Source organism: Clarias gariepinus, chromosome 3, assembly GCF_024256425.1.
Source record: "Clarias gariepinus isolate MV-2021 ecotype Netherlands chromosome 3, CGAR_prim_01v2, whole genome shotgun sequence".
NCBI lineage: Eukaryota > Metazoa > Chordata > Actinopteri > Siluriformes > Clariidae > Clarias > Clarias gariepinus.
Window position 1 is genome coordinate 23,577,583 of NC_071102.1, and position 16,596 is coordinate 23,594,178.

At 37.0% G+C, this 16,596-nt stretch overlaps 2 protein-coding genes across 3 annotated transcripts; one reads left to right on the forward strand and one right to left on the reverse strand.

Annotated features, from left to right (window-relative positions):
* The first annotated feature begins 778 nt into the window (after positions 1–778).
* Positions 779–5,304, forward strand: ppt1 (palmitoyl-protein thioesterase 1 (ceroid-lipofuscinosis, neuronal 1, infantile)). Of its 2 annotated transcripts, XM_053491392.1 has the most exons (10): positions 779–926; positions 1,207–1,310; positions 2,113–2,222; positions 2,321–2,448; positions 2,525–2,595; positions 2,894–2,996; positions 3,594–3,684; positions 3,839–3,937; positions 4,009–4,080; positions 4,236–5,304. In XM_053491392.1, the coding sequence occupies exons 2-10, from the start codon at positions 1,214–1,216 to the stop codon at positions 4,356–4,358; spliced, it is 894 nt and encodes a 297-aa protein (XP_053347367.1). In that variant the 5' UTR covers positions 779–926; positions 1,207–1,213; the 3' UTR covers positions 4,359–5,304. The 2 variants fall into 2 exon arrangements, with proteins under 2 accessions (XP_053347367.1, XP_053347365.1); XM_053491390.1 differs by lacking the exon at positions 779–926 and having other exon boundaries at positions 1,004–1,310.
* Positions 5,305–6,010: 706 nt separating this feature from the next.
* cap1 (CAP, adenylate cyclase-associated protein 1 (yeast)) lies at positions 6,011–15,027 on the reverse strand. Its single transcript, XM_053492934.1, has 13 exons — positions 14,875–15,027; positions 12,041–12,148; positions 11,765–11,865; positions 11,581–11,658; positions 11,336–11,479; positions 10,859–10,944; positions 10,658–10,763; positions 10,347–10,524; positions 9,686–9,861; positions 9,321–9,444; positions 9,123–9,205; positions 7,366–7,509; positions 6,011–7,217 (listed from the first exon to the last, which is right to left on the reverse strand). The coding sequence occupies exons 2-13, from the start codon at positions 12,144–12,146 to the stop codon at positions 7,134–7,136; spliced, it is 1,410 nt and encodes a 469-aa protein (XP_053348909.1). The 5' UTR covers positions 12,147–12,148; positions 14,875–15,027; the 3' UTR covers positions 6,011–7,133.
* Positions 15,028–16,596: the final 1,569 nt, after the last annotated feature.

Genomic DNA, 16,596 nt, shown 5'->3' on the forward strand with positions numbered 1-16,596 from the left:
CTTCAAGTAACTGTGCATGAATATTAATCTATTTTTATGTGAAATGTGCTTTTATGTGAACACTGTTGATGTTTTCAAAAAGGTATTAAATAGTAAGTAAAAGTTTTTAAATTAATTTTCACAAAGATGATTAACAACAATGATGTTGCGCGCGCGCACACACACACACACACACACACACATTTATTATTTTCAAGCGCCTTTAAAGAAAAAGAATCCCAAATCCAATTTGACTTGAATCCACTAAAAATTGTAAGAGGAACTGGCAACCATGTCACGCACCTCTGTGCCGCGTTCAATAACGAGAGCGCTCGCGTACAATAGTGTTGTTGAACTGTCGTTTTACAGCAATCGCGAACGGGTTTAACACATACCTCCGAATGAATAAAGAAGACGGAGATAAACGACAATTACAGTCATAATTTCAGCATTCAGACTAAAAAATAAATCATCCAAAAACTAATGATTTTGATGTTTAGAGTATAAATATCCCAGAACACCTAATGCGACGTAACGTGCTTCTCTGTCATGATTATTTGCCCCGTCTTGTATCCATGTATATTATGGACATTTAATAGAGATATGTGTATTATACCTGTGATATTTATACAATCATTTGTCAAACATTGAGCGAGCACTTACGGATTACACACATTTCGCAAGAGCTCTTGTTATTGAATGCATCACCGTTGTGTGTCGTGTGCGTGCAGACCACGTGACTAGAGTAATCAGGAAGTTTGAGTAGAAGTTCGAGCCTCCGCGTACCCCTGCACTCTAACACATGTGGATTGACCAAACGTCATTGTTTCAAGTTCTCAATTGTCTTTCACCTATGATCTAGAATATTGATATTTTCAGATAAAAGGCTGCTCTTTTCAGTACTGCCACGTGATTCATTGCTGAATTCAGGAAGCGAATCGATAAGGGTTAGTAATTTTGCACCTTTTCATTATTAAGCGCGTTTACTTGTGGTTCGGCTTATTCAGTTAGAAGACTGATGTCAGATCTAATGGTGTAAAACGGAGTTTGATAAATGAGAAGCTCGAGATAGTAGCCGAATCCAAGCAAAAACTCCATGACAGTAAATGACGTCATATCAGTCCCGCGCCCGTATTTGTAGCTTTTCCCTCTTGAGTGGTCACGTGGTTTCTGTTGCCGTTCTCTGATTTCTCTAAATCGCTCAGGTTGTTTTGTGTTCCTCTGCAGACTGACCATGGCATCGCTTCTTTCCTTTGGATCGCTGCTTTTCCTCTCAGGAGCAGTCCTGGGGTCCAATAACTCCATCCCTCTGGTCTTATGGCATGGAATGGGTAAGACAACTAGTGTGTCCAGAATTAACTAATGTTACCCAGGGCTACACGATTTGTCGCATCATTTATATGTATTACGTAAGGTGCAAATGTTTGTAGCAATGCAATGCACACATTTCCTGATCATGCATTCAACTAAAGTAATGCATTAATAAGCAGCTATAAAATGATTCATTAATACACCATAAGCAGTGCAACTTTATTAATATCACTTTGATTTGTTGAAATGTTAATTCCATTACAAAGTAAACTGGCAGCACGGTGGTAAAGTTCCGGTTACGGTCTGGGTTGAGTTTTGAATGTCTGTGCATGGGTTTCCTCTGGGTTCTCAGGTTTCCTCCAGCTGCCCAAAAACGTGCATGTTGCCTATAGGTGTGATTAAATGTTTGAATGGTGCTTGGAGATGGACTGCATCCCATGGTGGCCCAGTGATGTGATTATGTGAAGATTACCGAAAATGAATAAAATGGGCGGTGGTGGCTCAGTGGTAGGTTTCTCACCGCATGAGAAGGCCTGGGTTCGATTCCCAGCCAATGCCCAAACCCCAGCCACTGGATGCAGTGTTCCAAGCCCAGATAAAATGGGAGGGTAGAATCAGAAAAATCAGCGTAAACCTTTATTGATCCCTCATAAGAAAATTAAAAAGTCTTTGTAAAAATAAGAAAGGTGATAAAGGAGCTAAATGTAAAAAGCTTTTGTAAAAAGCTACAACAAATTATAGTCCCAGGATCAAAAACTGTAAGGCATGAACCAATTTATGGCAGAGATGTTACAAAGATTATTTTCACTCGTGTTTGTGTAGGGGATAACTGCTGCAACCCTCTGAGCATGGGCTCTATAAAGAAAATGGTGGAAACTGAAGTGCCTGGTATATACGTGCTGTCTCTCATGATTGGAAAGACTATAGCGGAGGTACTTAAGTAAAATTTCATGAAGCATTTATATATTTTTTTGTAAAAAAAAAAAAAAAAAAAAAGTCAACACGTCTTAAAGATTAATTTCTATTTCAGGACACAGAAAGTGGATTTTTCGTGGATGTTAATAAGCAAGTGAACATGGCATGTGATAAAATAGCACAGGATCCTAAACTGAAGGGAGGATACAATGCAATGGGCTTCTCTCAGGGTGCACAGTTTCTGTAAGTAATGCGATACCGGAATTCATCTGAAGAATAAAAACATACTGATTTCCTCTCTTTTCTTTCTTTTTCTTAGACGTGCCGTGGCACAGAGATGCCCTGTCCCAAAAATGAAGAATCTGATTTCAGTCGGTGGACAGCATCAAGGTAGTGAAATAGCTGTTCATCTGCTAACAAGGAAATTTGCAAATGTTTGCTGCCGTAATTCACACTCACCAGTTTAGGGCCTCAGCTTCACACATATACTGTAAACAGTGTAAATATAAACTTTTAAGAAAGATATGTAAAGCTATGATGCGTAAGCACAGTCCGTTTCACTTTTCTGAATTTCGTTTTATTATACTAAGATTTACTCACTAACCAGCTCAGGTTTCATTGCCCTTATCGTTTCATGTTCCTTTTCTTGTTTTTCAGTGTTTTTTCTCTGTTCTGCTTGGCTCCACAGGGGTTTATGGTTTGCCTCGATGCCCTGGTGAAAGTTCTCATATTTGCGACTGGATCAGGAAGGCTTTGGATTCTGGGGCTTACACAGATGTAGTGCAGAAACAGTAAGATTGTGATTGTCTTTTAAAAATGGGACAGTTTTTCGAGATAGCTTGTGATAATTCTGTGCTTTATAATATTGCCTACATTTCAAATCGCAGGTTTATAGGAATGCACGTGTTCTATTGTTATCGTTTAATTAGTAGCAAATAGTACACGTAATCTAAGCCTAATAAAAGACATATATTTTAAATGTGATGTTATTTAAGTGATATGATGAAACTGATATGATGATACATTTATTTCTCATTTAAATGCACTAGGAGTCTTTACTCTCATTGCTCTGAAATGTCAGTAAGTTTTACATCTCTAAAAAGTTTTCATGTCGAAAGTGGTTTACACTGTCCAGTTCCACAAGAAAGAAATTCTGTATACCTGCTACAATATTAGTGAAAACAGGAACTAAATTATGTTGCACAACACCAAATCAATGCTAAATGTCTATTACAGTAAAATTGTCAGTAAAATGGCATTCTATATGAGAATGAATACACTGAGAAATAATAATCCTTGAGCTTGTAATGCGTCACTCTAGTGTTAATAATTTTTTCCGCTATTGGTTTATTCCATCGTTAACTACGCACATTCTTTCATAATTGCAGCCTGGTGCAGGCGCAGTACTGGCACGATCCAATCAACAGCGACTTGTACAAACAGCGTAGCCTGTTTCTTGCTGATATAAATCAAGAGCGGGTATGTCCATCTTGTTTATCAGAGAGTTCCTTACTAATTTTTTTCCAAGTGGAATGCAAAATATATGCTGTAGGTCGCTGTGCTCGCTGGTGTTTTGGTACACGAGATTAAAAAAAGACCTCATTGTGTCTTTAAATTATTCCCATTTTTAAAGGTGTTGAATGAGACCTACAAGAAGAACCTCATGAGTTTGGAGAAGTTTGTAATGGTTAAGTTTCTAAAAGACAGCATTGTGGACCCTGTGATATCAGAGGTAAGACAATTTCTGGCATTAAAGTCTATCCATTAAAAGCGACATAGTTGCACAACTTTGCTTCCTCTTAGTGGTTCGGCTTCTTCAAACCTGGTCAAGCTAAGGAGACTGAGACGTTGAAGGAAAGTGCGTTATATAAAGAGGTAAACATTTCATATATCTTTCATATTTAGTGTATGTTCTGCCATTTTTTTTTTTCAGAAATAGGGTTGATTCCCACAAGCTTTTATTTTATTACCTGTTTTGCAGTAAAATTTCAAGGCAAAAACTGCATCATGTGCCTTTTGATGTTTTGTAGGATCGCCTGGGACTGGCAGAGATGGACAAAGCTGGAAAACTTGTCTTTCTTTCCAGTGATGGAGATCACTTACAGTTTGATCAAGAGTGGTTCAACGCCAACTTACTCCCCTATTTGCGGTAATCCCCAAGTTGTCCTTTTAATACCAGATCAGTAACAAAAAGAGACAGAACCAGTATGTCTCTCTCACATGCCCCTAATGCTGGACTGCTTATATCACAAAATCTAATGAAGCCTTCCGTACTAACAATAATTCAGATACATTTTATTACGCTGACGTTTTCTTAGACTAAGTAGAAGTGAGTTAAATCAGATTAACCCGACCCTCAACATGCATTCATAATGCTTAACAATAAAAATATCTAAATCTAGGTCATGCATTTGAAGCCGAAGAATCTATAAGCTAAAGAATACTGTACATGTATGTGTGATGGTTAAAAAATTACGGAAAAGCATGTGGACTGCTCATGAACCAGATATAATGAAACTCAAATTTAAAATTCAATCACAACAACTAAACAAAAAAAGTCGTTTAACCTGGACACTTGGAAACAGGAAGTAGAAAACCAGCCTGAAATTATATGACCTCAGTTTCACCAACCAAGTGACTACTGAATGTTTTTCTGCTTGAATTTCTTAAACTTGATGATTTTGTTTTACTTACTAGTTTTATTTTTATTTGATGTTTTAAGACCCAAACTGTATAGCCGAGTTAAATTTTGGTACATTTATTTTTCTTAAGTAAATTCATACTATGCATGTCTGGTTCCAGATTTCAGTGTGAATTAATATTTTATATCCGGGCAACTAATAAAAAGTCACAATTCTTTCAACCACATATTGGTTTAATTAATGCTCCCAATTAATTTTTGTCAATTAAACCCTGATTTGATACCCATCTCTTCAAGATCTCTTCTTGTTTTTTTAAGTGTTAACTTTTGTGTTCAATTGTTTAGTGTTTTTTGTTGTAATGCTGTTTTTCATTCTTAAACTTGGAAACGTACTTTATAAATAAATTGTATGATGATTTTGCCACTCTAATGAATTAAAAGAAAATGGTGATAACCAAGTTGTAAGACTATCCCTAGATTTTTTTTAATATAAAGCCATTTGATCTGAAATATAAATACATTTGTGATGCGATTTTAGTTAGCACTGCTATATCACTCAAACACCTCCATACTGTCGATGCCACTGTGAGAGATAGCATGGTACAGGTATAGGCCAGGTATTACTTTAACCTATTTCCATCATTTAGATGGATCCATCATACAGAAACCGAAAGATAGTTTAAGAGTATAAGGTATAAACTTAAAGATTTCTTGGATGATAAATGTATTCTGAAGTATGTCTCCCTTCGGGATGATTGAGATGTTGATAGCTTTTAGGTTAGAGTCATGTAATAAAGAAGGCACGGTAAGGATCTGCACTTTGGTCAGACAGAAAAACTACTGCTTGATTTAGTTCTACTAGTATCATGTATCTAATCTCTGTTCTCTATGAGAAAATACCAGTGAAATTTGATAAAACCTATTGGCTTACCACTTATATCTTACATCCTCTGGTTATTACAGACAAAGGTTCACTATAAAATAATTTAACTCCACATGACACTTTACAAGCGTATTTGTGTTTCTGAAACCGGAATTAAGAGATGTGGTTGCTTTAACACTGACCTTACGAAACAGGAAATAACTTTAAAAAAAAAAGACACATGACTAGAGATCTTTAAAACAAAATTTAAAACCGCAAAGTAATGACAGAACAAACTGACATTTGTTTGCAACCATTTTAATGTTATTTTACTCCAGTACTAATATTGAGCAGAATTATAATTGCTGACCAAAAAAAACACAAAACAAGAGAATTCAATAAAAAAAAAAAAATATTTAATGGCCTGAGTGCTATGAGAAGAAAATGCTCTTAAAAGGATTAAGCAGAAATAGTGGTGGATGCATCTATTTAAAAATTGTGTATACTGAACATCATAGGAAATAATTTGATAACTAGAATTCAGTGACTGTTCATCTTGAAGATACCAGTATCTAAAGTCTTAACAGGAATTTTGCAGCGAGAATTAGAGAAGAAGGAAGTTCCTACATTAATGGTCACTATCCTTACTGTACCTCTTTTAATTATCATGGAATGTTGATTTACAGTGCTTTAGAGAGTGTGCTCTGTACGTTGGAATACAGTATGAAATGGAAGCCATATCCATTTATTATTATATCTTTCAAGATTATTTTTGCTTTACTGGTACGTAAATACAACGATAAAACAATATGTAATCCATTATTTCCTCCAAAGTGTGGTCTAATTTGGGTAAATAAATCTTGGTTTCAATTACCCGAGAAGCATAAATAAATTCATCAATGTCTGAAACACTAGCACTGATTTTTTTTTTTGAGGAAAAGTTTGTGTGCTTTAGGACAGATTTGCATATATAGAACAGAAATCACTAAGGACTCCCTCACCCGAACACAACTTCTACCCCCTGATGATGTAAAGCAAAAAAAAAAAAAAAAAAACCTGGAATCAGCCATTTCATTATAAGACCAAAAATTAGACAAATAAAAATGAATATAAAGCATATGTGCATAATTTTGGCTGTTCACATTTTATTTTCCTTGGAATGCTCAAAAACAGCAGAACAACTTGATTGTTGGCAACGAAAAAATTGCTATTAAAACATCAAATGGAATGGAAAGTTTCATGATGCCACATGAAGCAAACTGCCATCTCATAGGCTGAAGAAATGTTTAGCGACGTCTCTGGTTGGGTGATGGGGAATGTGGAGACGATTAGCATTTCAGTTTTGTTTGTGATTGGCTGGTTGGTCAGTCAGTCAGGTAGGCAGGCATTGGCAAAGGTGGGGGTGGAATATCATGGGTGAGGCTTTTAGCCTGCGATCTCTGTGGCTGTAGTGACCAGCTTTTTGCCATCCCAGACCGTTTTGAATTGCTCAGGGACTGGAATCTCAGTCTGGGAAAAAAAAAAAAAAAAAAAGAGAAAAGAACAGTAAATGATAATTTCATCACCATTTTGTACATATGTATTTATTCTCAACTGTGGTACAGTGATGTTTATTGGCATTCATCTTAGTTGTTATATAATTCACTCCAGTACTTACAAATTCTCCATCTTTGCCAGGCACCAGCACGTTCATCTCTGAGCTCTTGGCACTGACGATCTCGCATGACAGCGAGTCCTTACTCAGGTACACATGGCAACCATCAGTCTTATTGATGGAAATGGTCGGAACCTTGCCCATAACCTGCATATACACAACGCGTTTAAATATGCAGCAAGGGCAATGTGTGTGCCAAGATGTACAGGTTGTGTAAGGCTGGCAAAGTCAATATCGATTAGGACATCATTGTATAAAATCACATAGAAACTATTAGCAGTTTTATTACACTATGCTATGTTTACATTACAAACCATGAAAAAAAAAAAAAACTAAAAACCACAATGAAAAAAAATTTGCACATTGTAATGTCATATAAAAAGGTGACATCTATTGGAACTTTAGTTTTTATCTGTTGAGTTTTGGAATTAAATGAAATTTTTATGCAGCATTGTGAAGCGCGCGGAATGAAGGGCATTCATGAGCGTGTATTAAAAAAAAATGTACAGCGCCATCTGTTGGATTTTGGGGTGAACTAATAATTTTATTACATGGTATGATATACAGGGCGTTTCCTATTTATATTTACACTTAGGCATTTGGCAGACGCTCTTATCCAGAGCAACTTACATTTTATCTCATTATACATCTGAGCAATTGAGGGTTAAGGGCCTTGCTCTAGGTCCCAACAGTGGTTGTGGGGTTTGAACCTAGGATTTTCAGAACTGTAGTCCAATGCCTTAACCACTGAGCTACCCCTGGCCCAATTTAGTACATCTTCTCTTCCCATGAGCCGTTTACGATAAAACGAAATGAACAAATATTTTCTTTTTTTTTTAGTTCATTTCGTTCTTTTGATCAGAAAAAAAATAAAATGTTACATTTTCAATAAACAGAAATAACTGATAAAAATATTTTCTACATACACAAATTTTGGCTCTAGTTCCAGTAATGAAAATATTACAATGCAGCTAAGGACATATTATGTTAAACAGAATGAGTAGCTCACCTCTCATATCTTCTAGTCTAGGCCGTTCGTTCTTTTTAATTTATTGCACTGCATAGCGTCTTTGGGAGTCACGTGACAAAAGAACGAACGATTCGGACCAAAGACTCGATAGAATCTACTTAATTCTGTTTCCTGTACATAACCTATGGAGGTTCTGCGATGCTTTGCGCATGTGCGTCCAGTAGAAAATGAACAAATCACTCTCTACAACTACTCGTTCTTCTGAGTCACGTTAAAGATTAATTCAAAAAGAAAAAAGGTAAATCACTACTGTGTGTTACCTCAAGCTTAAATGTACAGACAGGCCAACTTTACAGTTTTATTATATGTACAGATGACCTTTTTCTGAACATTCACCCACATACTACATAGACTAACAAAACAGCATCATAGAACTTACGGAACATTACTGAGATTCAGCCACAGAAACTGAAGGCTTCATGATGGAAAATTACTTACACTGACATTATCTATTTTATAATGTCAAAGACCCATTTGATGGATTTTATATCTAGTTTTTAATTTTTAAATCATGACTTAAATTCTCAATTCATGACTTAAAGTTTTTAAAATAAAATAAGTCATCGCCATTCAAATTTTATCATCAAACAACAAAAAACATTTGTGAAAAAAGTTCAGGAATTGTGTTTCAATACATTGAGACATTTAGTCAATGAAATTATAACATGGAACAGTTCTAATGGAATGTGTTTCCCTTACTGGATTAAGTCAAATACACACACGTACTCACCTGGACTTTAACATCCCTGGAGTTGATCACCTCCACAATACCCACAACATCATCAAAAACGAGACCCAATTTCTTGCAGTTGTCTGCAGAGAAAGTGACTCGGTTAAACAAATGTGATTTTTTTTTTGTGCTGCACATTTTCAAGTAACATATAACCAAAGTTATCCATGTGAAGCAGGGGAAGTGTTGCATCCATACCTATGGTGATTGAGTTGATCTTTCCCTTTATCTGGAGAGTGCTGTTGTTGCACTTGAATGCATAGACCACCTGTTTGAGCTCTGTATCACTGATCACCAGGCCCTGAGCACCTTCATGGTTCTCCTACAAATTATATTAAAACGTCAACAGAAACAGACAAGTTAGAAGCATTGGAGAGGAAAAAAAAAATAATAATAAAAATTATATATATATATATATATATATATATATATATATATATATATATATATATATATATATATATATATATATATATATATAAAATTTTAGATAATTAACAATGTTAACTTGATGTTAACTTACAATGTTAAATGTAGACTTGAGAAAATTTCTTCCCACTTACCACTCTCCATTTTTTGCCTTCAAGCTCCAGCACTGGAGGCAGGGTGCGAGCTGGAGTAGCAGAGGCAGTTGGACGGGGGGATGAAAAAGGTTTGGGTCCTGTGCTCACAGGGCCTGTCTGAGACCTCAGGTTAGGATTCTTGTGGGTCTTCTGGTCATCAGACACATGTTTCAGCCCTGAGTGTGTATAAAACAGACATTTGGGGGGGATAAGGCATTACAAAAGACTGTGACATCTGTTAAAAAAATAAATACTTTTTATAAACAACTTCAAACATTTACTGCCTCATTATTATTAATTATTTTTCTAAAATTGAGAATTGGTCTGAGTATTGTTTTAGCTAATTAACAGGCATGATGTATAGCTGGCTTTTCTGCAAAAAGCTTTTTTATAATACTATTATAAATACCACACAGAGGTTTAACTTGTTGTAATGGAACATTTTAAAATAACGACAAATGTGACTGACCCAGTTTAAAATGTGAATTTCTACCACAATTATAATCTACCCGTCTCACTTTTTTTTCTGGAAGTCAGCTGCCTTTATACCAGCCTGACCTTTTTGCTTAGGGCCAATAAAATAAAAGCAAATTAGATGGAAAAAAGAATTTAAATCCATCATACATAATGATAGTGTGCGATGAGCCCTGACTAATTTCACCTTTAGTAATATCAGCTCCCTTGTTGAGGGAGGCGAAGAGAGCATTACGACTAGTGGGGCCGGAGTCTCCACTTCCTGACTTCTCCAGATCAGCAGGTGGAGGAGGGGGGCCAGGAGGAGGAGGAGCAGCTCCACAGCTTGGGGCAGCAGGAGCTCCAGATGCTGAGGCAACTGGACCCTGCGGTAGACACATAATTATAATGATAATAATAATAAAAAAAACTTTAAGATAACTCTGTTTTAATTACTAGAAAGCCAAAATAAATCATCAACAGTTGTAACGGTAAAGACAGAACCAAAGCACAACTCACAGTCTTGCTCCAAGCCAGTCCGGTGGTGTGATGTTGCTTTATGTATGCTTGCAGCTCGGTCCAGATAGCCAAGTAGGCCTTGACCCAATCCACATGAGTTTTGTCCCTAAATAAATAATGCATTTGACAGTTTAAAAAAAATGGTTGCAAGCATAAGAAATACAGAAAATTTATATGGAAATAAGCAACTATAGAGCTTACTTGTCTTTATAATCCTTGAGCACACGGTTTGTGTAAAACATGGCAGCATCCTGCATTTCCTTGACATAAGGACCTGGCTTAGGGGCCTAACAAAACGAAAGAAAAAGGTCATTCAGGTTTTCTCTCCAAGATTTTAATACATGTAAATCTCAACTGGAAATAACAGTATAAAAAAAAAAGAAAGAAACCCACAGTAATGATATAATTTAGCAACAAAATCTCATCTAGAGCCATCAATATTACTGTCCATTAAAAATTCATGACTCAGAGCCTCAAGCTTCTAAGCTGCAACACTGAGCATTTGTAACAAAGTCACAGGGAAAAAAACTAAACAAAAACAAAACATAGCATACTGTTTCACTGTACAATAATTTTTTCCCCCCTCCATGAATGAACGGATTGTTTCAATCAAGTGCAATGCCAAGTTTTACTAGATTACTATTCATACCCCACGAATACCACGCTGACATCACTCACCATGGCTACCCAGCCGAGGGCAGGCACGCTTTCGCTGACGGCCGAGAGGTGGTTGAAGAGCTGAGAGGAACGGTTCTGCTCTCGGAACGCCTGCACTTGCTGAATCACTTTAGACACCGGAGCCAGCAGAGACGTCAAAACAACCTAAGAACCCCGACAAATCTTAACCTTCATATAATAATAATAAAAAATAAATAAATAAACACATGAATCGCAATCCTTACTATCATTGCTAATGTACTTACATCAGAGGGTTTCTGGGAGGTGGAGGCGATCACAAGAACCTGCCTCTGAGAGGTGAACGCTTGCTTCATCATATCAGCCTGAGGAGAATTCAGATTGTAGAAGGTTAAGCATAGCAAAAAAAAACAAAAACATAGCGATAATTCGCAAGATGAGGGTTGATCTGCAAGTGCTGCTTTGACGTACATGCTTCTTAACGTCGCCGCCTATTTTCTGACTCAGAGTCATGTATTCAGCAACAGGGCCTGAGATCAGTCCATCGAAAGCCTCGACGTACGCAGACACAGCTGAAGACGGAGACGTAAATTTTTTTATTTTTATTTTTTTTACAAAATTGCACATGCAGTGTTTTGTTATTCAAAAGTCACTGATAAATACAGACTGATTTTGTCAAAATAAATAAATAAATAAATAAATAAATAAAAATAAATAAATAAAACATTGAAAAAAAACTTGCGATACCTCCACCGGCTGAAGCAGTGCCACCGGCACCTCCTGTGCTGGAAATGGCCTCCAGACGGCCAACAGCGACCTCCAACCTCTGCACCAGACCCGCCAGCTCTGCCATGCCTATCAGAGAGATGTACCATCAGTCGTGATAACATGAAATGATTAATCGTTAAGGACAAACCCTTACAGTATGAAAGAAATAAGCAAAAAAAAAAAAAAAAAAAAAAAAAAAAGCACAGAAGGCAGCACCCTACACTGAGACTTACAATATACAATGTACAACAGACTTAAGAAAAAGTGTGCTTGGATGTGTCACAACTCGTTTCTCAAGGGGGGGAAAAAAATGCATACCTCATAGTTTGAGAAACAAACTCCCTCGAACCTAGTTAAATTTGAACATAACATTTTAAACTTTTGATTTCTGAGACAGCATCAGCTCTCTTGCTCATTGCTGGCAGATTTCTGTGTAGAATCGTCCTTATTTGCTTACCAGTACATCTCCTGCATTCATTTGTAAACTCAGCATACAGCCTAATGCAAGAGAAACCTGATCTACCAATCTAAGCGACTGACTCATTGTGTCCACCCGAGTGCCTCTGCACAGGAAAGCACAGGTAGACCAGGTGTTTCACCAGCCACCGGATTCTCTGGACAGCTTGTTGTGCTATTCTGTATTCTAAACCCATAAGCAATTAGTAGCATGCTTGCATTAACAGAATGAACTCAGTAGGCATATAAATCAAGAGAGGATTTACAGTGTAGAGCTCCATGATACTGTGAGGCCTTTCTGAAATATTCATGTAAATACAAAGAGAGAAAGAGAGGGAAATTAAGAGAATTTGAATGTCAAAGCAAATACCCTGTTTTGGCACTCCCCACCTGTCCAAACAGCACAATCGAAAGTTTTCCACAAACTTCAATACTTTTGATTCTTTATTTAAGTAGACTTACAAAGTGTTGCTACTGTATTATGGATGTTTAGTATATCTCAGTTGGAAATTGTTATGGGGGGGGATTGTCATAGGAGACACAAAAAAAAAAACTTTCAAGACTATTAGCATAAACTTTCAGTTAAACAAATGCAAGTGAATGCTCCTAAAAACAGAAATACAAAATAGTTTACCCTTTTCTAATCCGTTTTAAAATCACAAGCTAATTGATATTGATCGGTGTGAAAATACATTTTGCACCGAAACCAAAATGATAGTGGTGTTAAAGAGCTTCTGTAGAGATCTTAAGCTGATATCCGGACACAGACGTGATTTATTTTGTCATGGCTGCTTACATATGTGCATGAGAGAAATTACAGGATTCGTGTTCACCTTATCAAAATTTCATCAGTAGAATCACTGTGGTGGTAGAAAGCACTCCAGTACTCCTACATTAAATGTACTTCTTAATCTTCTTGTATAGATTATTACAATGACCTAAAAAACATAAACATCATTCCTCGTACCCAACCCAGGTTCTGTACCCATCCAGTAGGGTGTATGCTCTATTTTTATTTGTTCATTTTTAACAGGTTGTTGTAGCCACCCATAGCCTGACAGGAAATTGTTTCATCTGGAGTAACAACTGATTTATTTTGGCCTAGTATATCATAACAGTAAAGTGCCAGTATTAACAGATACAAAAATCTCATCTAAATGTGTTGCTTAATCATAATCTTAACAACACCTGTAAGAAATCAATAAATGTTCTAGATGTAAATACAGATTGGGACTTAAACGGCTCAGGCCTAACACATGACTAAGCAATAGTGTTCAGTAGGAAATGTATAGCTCTTAAGTAAAAGGTTTAACAGCCTCAGGGGTCAGCACGTGAATAAGTAGGTACAACTTTATTGTCACTTCATACTACGGGTACAGTTTAGCATGTACTAGAAGTAGTGTATAGACAAAGCTGTGCAAATTATAAGGTGCAGGTTAAATAAGTAGAGCTGTATATATATATATATATATATATATATATATATATATATATATATATATATATACACACACACACACGCAGTAAATGTTGTGCAACATAGCTATGCAGTGGGTATGTGCAGTAGCTACAGAATATATAAAGCAATGACATGGAAAAATTGGATATAAGCAGTTACTGTGCATAACAACTGGCAGGATATATGTATGAAAAATTTATGAAATCTGCATAGACAAAGTGATAAAGCTACAGTGTGTGGACAAAAACGGGTCATTTCTGCTTTAGTCTTGGTTGGGAGAAGTAGGCCAGATTACATCCATTCTTAGAGCAGGCTGTGAGAGTGGTGTCACAATTAAACAGGAGTTAGAAAAGCAAAAGTAGTATTCAATAATCTAATCTAATCTAATCTAATAATTTAAGGGGCTGTCAATAAATCTGCTTAATATGAAAGATGGCACTTAAATGGAGATTTAGAAAATTTTACTTAATTAATGTATGAAAAAATTGAATGTATGAAAAATACAGAAAGTGTAGTGCCAAAGTCAGTCCTGCTATTTCCTGGTGCTATGAACATGCAAACTCTGCACAAACAGCAGAAATGGAAATCCAGCAACTCTCTCTCTCTCTCTCTCTGCAATGAGTGAAATACTCTGATTCTGAACAAAACTAAACCTTTGGCCTCGAGTTGACAAAAAAACAACACCACACGACTAACTAACAGCTAAATAAAAAATCCGCCTAACCGAGCAGCCCTTCGTGCCGTGTCACCGCCTGTGTGTGTGTGTCACTGACTGTAAGCTAACGGCTGAAACCCGCAGATCCGCTTTGTCATGAACAGATTTATCCCTTCGCACTCTATTAACATTTTATTTTTTAACATGAAGCCAGAACATTTTAACGCAAACTAATTGCCTTACCTTCGCCTTCTGACAACCGTAAGTGGGTTTAAAGCGTTAAAGCCTTTCTCGCTCGAGTCCAGTGGGTGTGTTTAGTCTGTCGGTTCCGTGTCTCTGGTCTTCCTGGATGTAACAGATTTCCCATCAGCCCCCGCGCGCCATTTCCACCCGGCTCATAGAACGCACAGTTCGACTTCCTTATAAGGGCAGAGAAGAGGAGTGTGATAAAGTAAAGAAAGAAGAAATGCGTTTAAGCAGGAAGTGCAAAGAAACAGGGAAGATAGCCCAGAAAAACACTCAACTGCCGGATAAAAGATATGATTCCCTGCGTGAGGATGCATTCTTCCAAAAATGAATAAAACATTAAAACGTTGTCTAGTTCATTAGATTAAAATCACATTCAGCTCATTTATGTTGTCATTTTAATACCTTATAATATATTGTAATTACCAAATGCTACAACCCCCTCCTTTTTTTTTTTTTTACATATTCAACCAATGCAAACAAAACAAAAACAATGTAGAGGTGTTTTTTATTGTTTGAACACATGGGTGTGGTCACATGGGCGTGGTGCAGGTGGCGGTTGTCAGCCTTAAAATAAACCTGACTAAAGCTTCCTGTTACGGGTTTGCAATTCATGAAGAAATAGTGAATCATGCCCAGTTATATTTGTTATTGCAGCATTGTATTTATTGGGGCAACACAGTGACTTAGTGGTTAGAACTGTCGCCTTGCACCTTCGTTTCCCGTCTCGAGGTCTGTGTGCATGGTGTTTGCATGGTGGGTGGGTTTCCTCTGGGTGCGCTGGTTTCCTCCCACAGTCGGGAGGAATAGATTGGCACCCTGTCCAGGATGCACCCCACCTCATGCCCTAAGGCTCCTGTGTAGGCTCTAAGCCCCCTGCAATCCTGTATACAAGATAAAGCGGTATAGACGATGAGGGAGTGAGAGTGAATGTATTTAAATGGACAGCACAGTGACTTAGTGGTTACCACTGTTTCCTTGCACCTCCAAATTGCCTGTAGTGTGTGAATATGTGTGTGTGTGTGTGTGTGTGCCCTGTGATGGATTGGCCTCTGTCCAGGGTGCACCCTGCCTCATGCCCTACGTGTCAGGGTATATCTATACAGGATAAAGAAGTATAGATGATGAGTGAGTGAGTGAATTTATTTGAGCAAACCCCATATATCGGTTTGAAACAAGTGAGCAACTCTAACGCCAGGACATTGTCATTAAGTTGGCATTTATGTTGCATAAACACAAATGTGCAAACATAATTTAATTAGTGCTGTTAAAGCTTGCACATGACTATAACCCAAAGCAAACAGGCAGTTCACAGTATTTTAACTATATCTGTCTTATACATTATTCTGAAGGTTACTGATTTTAGCTTTAGATGGCATTCTCTAGCTCTTGACCGGTCATACTTTTCATATGACACTTGAACTAATTTAAAATAGTCAAACTTATTTAATAACTTTAATTGGCTTTTGTTGATTTAATCTTAATTTTTTTTTTCAACTGTTACAGCTCACTCTTAACTTTGAAAATAGAATGTGTGCATGCCTCGGCTTGCTTTGATTCTAATCCCTTACGAATGCAGAGACTCAGTTAAATTGTTCTACTTTACTAAAGACAAGTTGGACTTGCTCCAAGTGTGTGAGGATGTATAAGACAACAATTTCAGTTAAGAAATCAGGTTGTACACCCAATGACACCGGGAAGTGATGGTCTTACTTTATG

Excerpts from the sequence above, each read along its gene's own strand:
- cap1 (XM_053492934.1), bottom strand. The coding sequence starts at position 12,146 with ATGGCAGAGCTGGCGGGTCTGGTGCAGAGGTTGGAGGTCGCTGTTGGC. Across the intron at positions 10,764-10,858 it reads CTCAAGGATTATAAAGACAA|GGACAAAACTCATGTGGATT; the intron begins GTAAGCTCTATA and ends TTATTTATTTAG. Across the intron at positions 7,510-9,122 it reads CCAGGGATGTTAAAGTCCAG|GTTATGGGCAAGGTTCCGAC; the intron begins GTGAGTACGTGT and ends GTGTATATGCAG.
- ppt1 (XM_053491392.1), top strand. The coding sequence starts at position 1,214 with ATGGCATCGCTTCTTTCCTTTGGATCGCTGCTTTTCCTCTCAGGAGCA. Across the intron at positions 1,311-2,112 it reads GGTCTTATGGCATGGAATGG|GGGATAACTGCTGCAACCCT; the intron begins GTAAGACAACTA and ends GTGTTTGTGTAG. Across the intron at positions 2,223-2,320 it reads TTGGAAAGACTATAGCGGAG|GACACAGAAAGTGGATTTTT; the intron begins GTACTTAAGTAA and ends TTTCTATTTCAG.